Below are 12,032 nucleotides of genomic sequence, written 5' to 3' on the forward strand. Positions count from 1 at the left end.
ATAATTCAAGTCATTGAGCTGGATTGTTCACATAGGCGGCTATTAGCGCACAAAGAAACACATATTCAACTAATAACAAACATCCACCAATTAACTTCATAACGAATTACTTTAAGGCAGGTATTGCAATTTATTAATTGTAGCCGGTGCGTTTGTCAGGCATATCCACATGGAATTAATTTCCATAATGACACCAGTTTGGCGAAATACGCCGTCAAACTCGCTGTAAAAATGCACTGTTGGTCCACTTACACGTTTAACAAAACGCTGTTTTATGCATTGAAGCACAAATGTAACTGGAACGCCCATATATTCCCTTCCACATTTTGGGAAATAACAGCTCGAAACTGATGTTCTCCTGGAAATTAATTTAAAGTGGGATGCGTTTTGCAAACTCACCGACTATAATTCGTAAATTCTAATATAAGGTAAGTAACTAGGTTAATTAGTCGTTTTCTTTCTAATTAGTTTAATGTGTTTCGGTTTGTTAATAATGTCCGCCACTTCCAATAATCCAGCTCGAGGTGAAGAGCTGCACTAACTGCCGCAAGCCATTTCTAAAAATATTATAAAACTTAAAAAAAAAAGGATCACCCCGTATGTAATTGAGCTGCTTAGTGCGAGGTGATATATTTGATTTGCGACCTCGACTGCCACATGAGTAATTCCGACAGGAATCAAAAGCCGCAATTATCGTGTACTTAGCCGTGCGTACAGATGAAAAAACTTAGGTTATGGAAATTTTATTGGTGTCTATCACCGCAACTAAACCATAATGTGTGAGCCGGTAGCGTTACTCTAAGCCTGCATCGTATCGTGTACGAAACTACTGAAAAAGAAAATTCAGACCCATTCCACTCTGAAGGTGAACGACCAGCCAGTATAAGCAGTAGTACAAACAGTATAACCAGTTGAATGACCAGTATAGCTGGCGTAATTATGTTGATAAATACATGTTGATCGAAAATGAGGCACATACCAAAAATGAATTTCGTTTCACAACAATTTCTTTGTTGTTCTACTAAATTTTATACTAAATCCTTTTCTTTTATTTTCAACATTCTTTAGGTTGCCTTTTCATTTATTATTTGGTCACCATGGTGACTATCGTTCATGATCACTGTCATATATGGCCAGTGGCTCTGTGGCAACACTGGAAAGCTTTTTGGTCAATGTGAGGTCTAAACGCGACCGGCAGAGCGTCGTGGGCACACTGATGTTCGTGTAACATTGAATGCCGAACCTTTCCAAGAGAAACGCCACAAACCACTTTCGGTCTGGCCGATACACGTCTATGTCGAAATCACCCACAATTACGATAGAAGTGGAGTCAGTAAAGGTGATCCATCCTAAGGTGCATACGCTTGGCGTTTGCGGCACAATCTTCGTCCGTATTGCGTGCCGCCCGCCGTCACCGCTCCCATTCCCGTTTCTGTTCACGACGGTGTTCTTTGTAGGCGCGCTCTCCTTCCGCAGTCCTCACCGCACGCGGCCTAGCCATTGCACGCGTTGAAGGGAAGTCAGATAAGCTTACCTGGTCTTGCTACAGAGCCCGTGACATCAAACCTCAACCCATAATAAAGAGTGTCTATTCCGGTTTTACTTTATTTATTACGATATTTCTTTTTATGACAACATGTTTAGACACTTCCCGCGATCAAACGCAGCCGGGACATACCCGGTAATATGCTTTTGCTTTATGCTTTAGCACTTTTAGCTCTGGCCAGGCCGCCATCTTGTTCTTTTTGCCTGCGCACACCAACCGCCAGAACCTAGCGTATAACAGCTCTGCTGTAAAAAATTATGTCATTCCACGTGCCAAAACCACGATCTAATTATGAGGCACGCCGCAGTGGTGACTCCGGAGTATATTAAGCCCCAGGGGGTTCTTTAACGTGCGCTTAAATCTAAGTACATGAGTGTTTTTTGCATTTCGTCCCCATCGAAGTGCGGCCGCCGTTACGAAACTACTATACGTCTTGTAATTTAGAAAACAGTGCACAGAATGTCACCGCATATGTGGTGACTGCATCAGATGACCGAAGCCGAGGCAAATAGTCAGCTTATAAAACTAATGAAGGGGGCTACTTGGTGAACGTTCATGGTTATGTTGAGCTTAGTTTTACACTGACGATATTAAGTGAAAGACAGGACGTGGGCGGACGTAGCGCAAACTACCAACTGTTTAATACTGTTAAAGAACGAGCTTATATACAAGGAGACATGGCGCAAGGGGGGGGGGGGCAGATATAAAAAGATATCATTTTATATCTCGCCCCCCCCCCCCCCCCGCGCCATGTCTCCTTATATTATTAAAGAGTTGGGAGGTTGCGCTACGTCCGTCCACGTCCTGTCTTTCACTTAATGTCGTCATTGTAAAACTAAGCGCAGTATAACCATGAATGAATTATAAAACTGCTTGCCGAGATGGGCAATCTTTGGGACAACATAAATAGAAGCATCGGATTGATCATGCACAAAATATATTCCAAAGAAAGGCAACAACAAATTTAAGAAAACATGGAGGCATATGAGTAGAAGTGCAGTAACAAAACCCAAAGAGATTCAGAGTGCCGACGAAATGAGGCTCTGAGAAAATTAAATTTATTTTTGAACTGTAGTCTAATGCACAAACTCATACCTGCCAACCTGTAAGATTTAAGATATGTAAAGTTCCCGCAGACATGACTCTGCAGAGGGGGGGGGGGGGGGGGGGTTAGTTTGTTTTGTTAGGTTTCCGAGAGCATTTTTGTGGGATAAATGCGAACGTTATTAGGGATCATTTACATTTAGAAGCAGCACACAAGCCACAACAAACTTGGAAGAGCAGAGTCTCACAAGGAGCCCATGATTTTGAGGTGAACAGAAACCTTTTCATGACTTCCCTTTAGCTAATTTTGCTTGGCAAAGGAGCCTGTCTGAATGAAATTACTCGAAGCAACTACAGTACTGGCGTTTCTTCCACCATCAGAAAATTCCCAAGAATATCTTTGGACATCGACGAGTGAAATTTTTTCAGAATAAGATTTTTTCGTGAAATTTGACGCAACATTCGTAAAATTGTAGAATGAACCAAAGTTCAAAGTTCGTAAACCTTTCGAAAAATTCGGGAGAGTTGGCCGATATGCAGAAGCAATTAAAGAAAGAAAGGATCGCAGCACAATGCTACTCTGAAGGAAGCCTGTGAACCAACTAGCCGTGTTTTCTCAGCCCATTTATGCGAATGCAATATTGCACAACCGATTAGAAAACCAGAATACAAACGTCTACAACAGTATCGCCTGAGGATTTCATCAGCAGAGAAGCACTGGTAGCAGTGTCGTCATATTTTCTTGTTAATTAGTTTCCACTTAAAGGACTTTTGAACAATCCTAGCATCAACTAACACTATCTGCGACACCACTAAACATTGACTATAAAGATTAAAAACAAATAGTTTCTCAAGAAGGAACTTGCCAATTTTAAGTACCTCAAGCATGAACTAAATTGTGTTTACGACACAGCAAATGGTAAAGAAAAAAAAACGGATCCAATACCTATAAAATTTGATGACGTCGCATCTCTTTTAAGGTCTAAGGTAACGTGCTCATTAATTAACTTTCAGACGACTCTCTGTGTTTTAACAAATATGCAGAAGTTTTATGAGCAATTTTATTGTTGAAAGTTTTGCTTCTTCCTCAAAGGAATTGCATTATGGCAACATTCAAGATTGACTAAAGTTCCCTATCCCAAGAACGCGGCATTTTGCCACTAATTAAGCATAAGATAATCTGATCTTGCGGAAAATCTTCTAAAATTTCAACGCTCATCAACGGGGCCATCGATCGGCAAATGATTACTATATCAACTGAAAAAGGAAAAAAAATAGGTGTCACATCAAGAGGCTTTCCAGTGCAATGGTGGGGCATAAACATATATTTGGCCTGTATTCACTTTGGAAAGTGTTGTTAAGGTTACGATGACAAAAGAGAAACAATAAAGCCATGCCGATACATTTAGGGCAGTCCAGGTTGGTTAGTATAAAGAACGGTACGTTAGTAAAAACAAAAGTATATTTCAACTCTTGCGAATAAGTGCTTCGGGTCTACATTGTAAAGGCTTTATCATCCATCTTGTAAACTGGCGCAGTAAAAATGGAAAAACGATGACAGTTTTACGCCAACATTGCTTTCCTTTCGTCTGCAGCTTGCAGTAAGTCAAGCGCTCCTCTCTCTCTCTCTCTCTTCGCGTAAAGTATTAGTGCAACAGAAAACAACCAGTAAAACTTCTTCAACGTAGCATACCGTGAAGGCGAAGTGTTCTCTTTTGCGAAGAACGTCTGCGCACTCCTCGAATGTTAGAAAAGGAAAAATAACGAACGGTTGTGGCAAAGAAAAACGGGAATCTCTGAGAACGTTCCGGTGGTGTGCTAGTGACGAGGTCGCTGCTTTTGTGAATAAGGAGGCGTAACAGACTGGAAGCAATCTTTTTTCGTCAAAGTCTTTTCAGAGCTTCAATGGCCGCGGCACATGCATGAAGGCCCTCTCGGTACTTCACGTCCGGCACAGGCAACCATGCTATTCTGCGAGCGCACAAAGCCGATCCAAGGCAATCCAAGCGATGAACCCTGCGAGAAGTAGCAAACTCATACACATCTTAGTGGTAGGTTACTCGGTCATAATTTATTTACATTTAGATAAAATTTCTTCGGTGCCACGTCGGCCTTGTTTGCCGAAATGAACTCATATATTACACATGGAAGTAGTAAACAATTTAATTTTAGCTGTAGAGCGCGGACGTGGAACCCTATGTGATGCCTGCTAGTAAATGTACCGAAATTAGGCGAGGAAGTGTTCCGCAGGCCACTTATGCAGCTTCTTGAAGAAGGAGAACTGCAGGCAATTACTTACTCATAATATAGCGTGCGAAAAACCGTGCAGACATGAATTCTTTGGTACAATTTGTGTACCAGTATAATTCTAGAAATGTGACAAAACAGTTTAGCAAGCTACTGTAGCCCTCGACAGTGGAATGAGCCCGTGCGTATGTGTGCCCTAGAGTGCTGAATGAGGCAAGCTTTGCTTTAGCCTTCTGGCGAAGCCCTCTAGAAGTGCCGTGCGCATCAGTGCCAAGTGAAGCCAGAAGTTGGCCGAAAAACCGCATGACAGCCAAGGAATACGGGGAAAGCAAGCATTTTTTTATCGGAAATTTCATTACAAGTGTCACGTCCTTTACTGGACACCTTTAGTTGCTAGTGCGTTAGAGATTTGCGCGAGTAAAGAAGTAGAGGGATCGAAATGCGCATGCGCCGCACATAGCGTACCTTTACGCCTCACGTACGCACGCTAAATATATACGCGTGCGCTACGCGCCCGATGCCTGTAAGTGTATTCTGCCCCCCGTAGTTCTCGCATCAAGACTCGCTCACTCTTCAATAGGGCGCCAATTAAGTGCCCCAAGGGCTCTGTTAGAAACCGAAGGTCGCAAAGAACGCTTCGAGGTACTTTACAGCTCGAAACTATGCAGCAACCTCAAAAGAAGTCGTTAAACATAAGCAGTTTGCGCATTTAGGAAAAGCATGGCTCTGACTCCGCCTTGTCTTGGAAGAATGTGCCGGCAGTACCGTTTCCGTTTGCCGACAGGAGGTGCGAATGGCCCTACGGAAGCCCTGTAAGTCTATGAGGAAGCAACCGTCGTATAAATTAGCGGCTTCCCCGAATAATATCCGGCGTACGCAAAAATATACGTGTTCCGGGCGTGTGGTGTGCATCGCGTGTATAATTCTCCAGTTTTGCGCGTGCTAAAAGCTTCTACGCACGCGAAAGTTAACTGTCTGATCGGAGCAAGTCACCGCCTTTGAATTTGTTTCGTGCGTGCGCTCGCGTGTGCTCTTATTCGTCTGCAAGTTCGCTCGCTGGTTGTTGTCGTTACCTTGCCTCCTAATCTTTGTGACATCTCCAACATCTTCCATATCTGGCAGCAAGCCGGCTATAATCTTGCCTTGTTTTTCCTGATTATTTATCTGCCGCTATGGCTATCGTATTTTGTACCGTCTACATAAACGCAATCCTAGCCGAAGCTCAAAACGGTGCGAAGCAAAACCCGCACCAACATACACATTAAAAAACAATTTCCCCCTTAAGGCTGGCTTCTTGTGTCGATAACTCACCCCCTTACACCCAGCGGGAAGGGCGTTCGTACAAACTAAAAGACCCATATGAATGGGTGATTTTTTTTCGAATTGTAGCCTTTTGCCCAATGGTTGTTCTTCAGAAATGTCCAGTACGTTTCTTATTTACAGTGATACCATTTATTCTATCCCTACCTTAATTTTCGTATGTCCAGCAAAGTAATCCCAAAGTTCTTTCCGAGAGATCTATAAAAAGTAAAGATGAGAAAACAAACAAACACAGCACTCCACCGGGATTTGGACTGTGTACCTGCGGATCGCAAGTCGCAAGTGTTACTTGATGGCCACACGCATCTTTTTCTCTTTTTTGCACTCATGACCACTCCGCCAACACTACCATGGATAATAATACAGCGCCTATAAGAGTGCGCTGGCGCCTCTAGCTGCTGTAATAGGCTGACGCCACGCCCCCTTCAGTTTACCGATAAACCAGCACCTAGGTAAAACAATTTAGGTGAAGCTAGCAATAAAGTACAAAAGACAGAAAGAAGAGGACAAAATAATTATTTCCTCTCTTTACAATCGGCTCGAAATAAATGCTTTGTTCTTATCAGTAGGAAATCGCTCCGCATGTACGTACAAACGTTTATTCCAACTCATACTATATGAAACAGTGCAAGCCTTTAGTGCGCCTAATATTGGACAAGCGTCCACGCTACACCACAGGGAACACGCGCCTGAAGAACTAGTATTAGCTAACGCGCTCTGATTCCCTGACAAGTGGCAGCTAATATATATATATATATATATATATATATATATATATATATATATATATATATATATATATATATATATATATATATATATATATATAGAGAGAGAGAGAGAGAGAGAGAGAGAGAGAGAGAGAGAGAACAGCACAGAGCTTAGACAGTTCAAACGAAGCTACTGGCAAAAGGCGAAAGGCAGTATAGGAGAAAGAAAGCTGTTCAGTCCCTCCATTTCACCACAGGGGACACCCTAGGCATGAAGTAGCAGGATGACATCCATAGCCTACTATGACTACATGATGTGCTCAAACAGTTACTCGGCGCAAGCCACTGCGACATAAACCGGCATGGCTTTTTCATGCTTGAAATGTTAAAGATACCGGGTCTGCTAGATTCTGTGAGATGTACGTTGCAAAAAAGACCCTTCAAGCAGCGTGAAACGAATCAAAGGGGGTAGCAAGGGTGTTCTGCTAACGAGTACACCAATTTTCAAAATTTTCAACGAAGTAAAGGGAGAAGAGGGCGTTTCGACATCCTGTCCACTTTCCAGGGACCTGTTTCCATTAGGGTGTAGGAAGTGGAACATGGGGTTGTTTCATGCGGTTATAGCGCGAAAACTTCAGAAAGGTAAAGCGTAGAGAGGGCTACTTCTAAAGTAACGCAGAGCATAAAACCTTTATACCGCGAAATTAGTCGGACTAACAAGAAGTATCAAAGTTGGACATATACTGCTGTGAGTGCGAAATTCTGTCGCCAGAAAGACCCACGCAATTGCCAATTGGTTTCCCGCTGGGGCCGTCCGCTACCACTGAAAATTGAGCACGCAAACACATGTCGACTGTTTCGAAACCGTTGCCAGTCACAAGATACTCCTTTGTGTGGCAACAAAATAACGTCGATGCGAACTTGTTTCACGTTCGCCCCGATCCGATCGTTGCCGTACGTTTCGAAACTGGGCCGTGTTTTTCTTCTACCAGCACCAGGCACGCCACGTGGGGCGACGAGCGTACAACAACATTTCTTCTTCCACGGGGCAATCATGGATGGATAAAAAAAACAGGGCGGGGTGGCCACCAACGTGGCTTGGAAGTAAAACACTCTCCGGGCAATATCAGGCCGGACCGTTCTCGCATTCTCTTTCTTTCTTTTCTTTTCTTATTTTTTTAGTTTCCGGCATGCTGCGCGGACTGTATATCTCCTGTGATGTAATCCGATTGCCGACCACCGCTGGAGTTGACAGCCTCGTGAGGGCCTCGTCAAAGCATTGGTGGCTCTGGCATCGTTGAGCTGCCTCGAGATTTTCTTACCTTGATTTTCTTTTTTTTTTTCATTCGGCCTTTCTTCTTTGCGCAGCTCGCCACAAGAGGCGGGATCATTTCTGCTTACATATACTACATCGTTCCTGTTCCGGGAAAGCTTACGCCAACAGCTTTGTCGTTGTCAATTTTATACGTGCGCTGCCTCAGCTTTAAACGCATTAGTGGTGCGCTTCCGCCATCGTTTCGTAGCACCGCAAAATACCTCGCTTGTTTGTTTGGGCGTTCACTACTGCTTGCATTTCACTGACGACGCCAACTTGTAAAGTATGTTTTCACACATAGATATGCCTTATATGTAGCAATGTGCATATCTTCTGCACACACTGGCCACTAGCAAATTAAATAAATAGACACGCAAAAACCCTGTATTGCGCAATCATATAACTCCGCTGTAACAAGTAATAATAATAATAATAATAATATTTGGGGTTTTACGTGCCAAAACCACTTTCTGATTATGAGGCACGCCGTAGTGGAGGACTCCGGAAATTTTGACCACCTGGGGTTCTTTAACGTGCACCTAAATCTAAGCACACGGGTGTTTTCGCATTTCGCCCCCATCGAAATGCGGCCGCCGTGGCCGGGATTCGATCCCGCGACCTCGTGCTCAGCAGCCCAACACCATAGCCACTGAGCAACCACGGCGGGTTGTAACAAGTAAGCGCGTGCTGTTGGGAAGCAACATTTAAAGCTTAACAAGTACGTATAGCTAGTCACAATTAAAGAAGAACGATTGCCATATATATATATATATATATATATATATATATATATATATATATATATATATATATATATATATATATATATATCATGAGCCAACAAATGAAAACACAACGGGTCGCAGGTGCGATACGAATATCCACGTCGTAGCGTTATGCATCTGATGCTCTTACCAGTTGAGCTATCGCGGCGCCGTTTTCCCATCCACTTTCTGGGTTATTGATTCTGTACTACTATAGAACTAACCCTGGGGGTTAGCCAGCGTTCCCACTCACAAACCTAGGGACCAGCTTGGGAACGTCCTTTCTGCCGCAGGCAATCACTAGAACGTTATTTGGCTGACGGTAGCTGGTCAATAAACTCACACATACTGGCCTGAAGGCATCAATGCTGCCGGATCCGAGAGCATCGTAATGAAATGATCAAGAAAAACGTAAACCGGGGGGCCTGATTTTTATTAATCATATCATAAGAAGCCTACAAACAATCACTCCAAGGATAACATAGGGGAAATCGCTTGTACTTCCTAATTGAATTGCAGGAGGAATGATAAATAAATTGAAGTGAAAGTGGATGAAAAAAACATATATAGCGCTCTCTCTCGCTCTCTGCATATATAATATATATATATATGACAGAGAGAGAGCACGCGTAATGTGAGGACGTGGGTTCGTTCCCGGCCTGTGGCAAGTTGTTTCTTCCACCACTTTCATTTCCATTAATTTATCGTTTCTTTATTTCATTTATTAAGCACAAGTAATTTCCCCCATGTTGTCCTTGGTGTCACTGTTTGCTGGCTTCTTATGATATGACTAATCAAAATCGGTCCCCTCTATTAACCCCCTTACTTCTCTTTTTATATATATATATATATATATATATATATATATATATATATATATATATATATATATATATAGTACATATTCTTAAGAACTATTACAACAAGTCACAATGTCATCTCGAACAGCAATCCCAGCGCGCCCACTTTTTGTAAAATAATGCGCACTCACCAGCCCTCACTTTGACGTCCCGGCTGGCGACCGATCCAACAGTGTTTGTGGCAACGCAACGGTACAGCGTCGCGTGGACGTCCTGCCGGAAGTCCTTGGGCGCGAACTTGGGGAACACCAGGGATCCGTCGGGGCGGACGTAACGCAAGCCCGGCACCTCGGCAGCAGCCACACCGTCCGGCAGCTTGATCCAGCGCACAGCCGGGCTGGGCCTGCCCAGTGCCTGACACGGCACCGCGGCCTCCTTGGCGTTGGTGAACTCGACCAGGCCGGGCGGCTCCTCTTGGAAGCGAGGGCCCTCCTGGTCCGCTGTTCGCACGGAGTGCGCTCCGGCTAAAATTAAAAAGAGAAGCAACGAAAGAGCGTTAAGGGCTACTTAATATCGCGAAACTTTCACCACCATGCACAGAGATGATCAGTGCAGTCATCCTAGACATAAAGAGAGAAGAGGAAAGGAAGAGTCGGGGAGGTCAGCCAGCTCTGATCTTGGCACAAATTCAATTACGAAAACATTGACATCAACAAAGTTAACAATTTGGCCCGCCGAGACTTCCATCTACGATTTTTTCCTTATTAGATTTTCCCCATTGGTGTTCATTTCGGTATTAATGGAGTTGTAGCAACTAGTGCTTCCTACCAGGAAAGTATACTGCATATTTATTTTATATTTAATGTGATTGGGACACGACTATGCCATCATGACTTTGTAACGATTCGCAAGAAAGCAATAAGGCCTGTCTTTTGGTCTATCTATTTCTGTCAGTTACTGGGAAAGGATAAATTTTTGGGGGGAGGGGGTGGGACGCCCCACCCCCTCCCCCCACCCCTCCGTGGATTCCAGAAAACATCGCAGTCAGCTGTCGCATTGTCGGCAGAAAGCGCATTAGCTTAAGCGATAGCTTTGGCGATGGATCTTTGCTAGTCCCAGATTGTTAGCTAATGTGTGTTTAACCAATTAGAGCTGGCTATTTTATACCCTTGTCACATGCACACAATCAAAGAGCGTTCAAACTTAACGCGACTGACATATGCGATCCCCTTTGATTCCTTTCCCCGAGCTCGCGCAAAGGAGGCAACCTCCATTGAAAAATGCGATTCTGATCGGGTTAGATTGTCATCTAAATTGCCCGTGTGACGCCGATAATATACAACCTTGCCAGTCGGAACATTCTGAACCGATTTCACATCTAGTGGCAGAAGAATGCCGATTTCTTAGTGCCTGTCTTAGTAGAACTCGGTAATCGTGGCCTGGCTCAAAAGAGAGAACTTCATTCGCGGGTGGCGTCTTGAAGCGACACCATCGTTAAATGTTTCTACATATACTGATCCAAAAAAAAAATCAAGACTCTGAAGCTCATGCATGTCACCCTGCCACTTTCTGAAACAGCGCGATGACTTCACCATTGTCATTTCGTAATGAGCACTTCTCAAGACTTCAACTCGTTCTCCAGATATTATTGCTAGTTGTGATAGCTTTTTCATGTTGCTGACCACGACCAACTAGAATTGGTGTAAAAGAACTCTGGCTAACGTTCACATCGGCTTTGGCGATGCATCGGCGATGCATATCTTGAAATTTCTGCCTGAATCCTACATTAAAATGGCAACATAATATGCGGAAGGTAATATTCCGTATACTAAAAGAAGCAGTGCTTTTCTTAAAGCAGTTTTGTAATTGTGCTCGCTGCTTTGCTTGCTGGCTTTCGCTGACCTTGAATTTAAGAAAAAATACTAGTGGATGCATTGCTGTTTAGTATACGTTCTGCTTCGGTATAGGCCATGTGGTCGTAAATTGTTTTTTTTTAGTATTGTATGTTTTGTTATCGCATCGCTGAAACATATTCACTGTTGTTTATTTGCATAGGCTTTTCTCTGTTTTTTTTTCGCTCTCGGTAGCTCTATTTCTACTTCCGCAAATGTAGTGATATATCTTTTCCCCTACTCTGTAACGTTCTAAGGGACCTTCAATGAATCAAAATGGATAAATGAGTAAACGTACTCGAGTAAATATATTTTGTCTTCGTGTAAATCGATTCCCTTTTGTTGCCTAAGTAAACGCTCCGTTGTGGAATTCCCTTGAGCTGTCCACATGACT

At 43.3% G+C, this 12,032-nt stretch overlaps 1 protein-coding gene across 3 annotated transcripts in view; it reads right to left on the reverse strand.

Moving 5' to 3' along the window:
* LOC142579494 (cell adhesion molecule Dscam1-like) overlaps nt 1-12,032 on the reverse strand; it is a 605,191-nt gene that overhangs the window by 416,740 nt on the left and 176,419 nt on the right. For all 3 annotated transcript variants that reach the window (XM_075689738.1, XM_075689737.1, XM_075689739.1), the window contains exon 2: nt 9,938-10,270. In XM_075689738.1, coding sequence (XP_075545853.1) covers nt 9,938-10,270 — 333 coding nt within the window. The remainder of the gene's footprint in view (nt 1-9,937; nt 10,271-12,032) is intronic.

The sequence above is a fragment of the Dermacentor variabilis genome, chromosome 4 (genome assembly GCF_050947875.1).
Source record: "Dermacentor variabilis isolate Ectoservices chromosome 4, ASM5094787v1, whole genome shotgun sequence".
In the NCBI taxonomy this organism is placed as follows: domain Eukaryota; kingdom Metazoa; phylum Arthropoda; class Arachnida; order Ixodida; family Ixodidae; genus Dermacentor; species Dermacentor variabilis.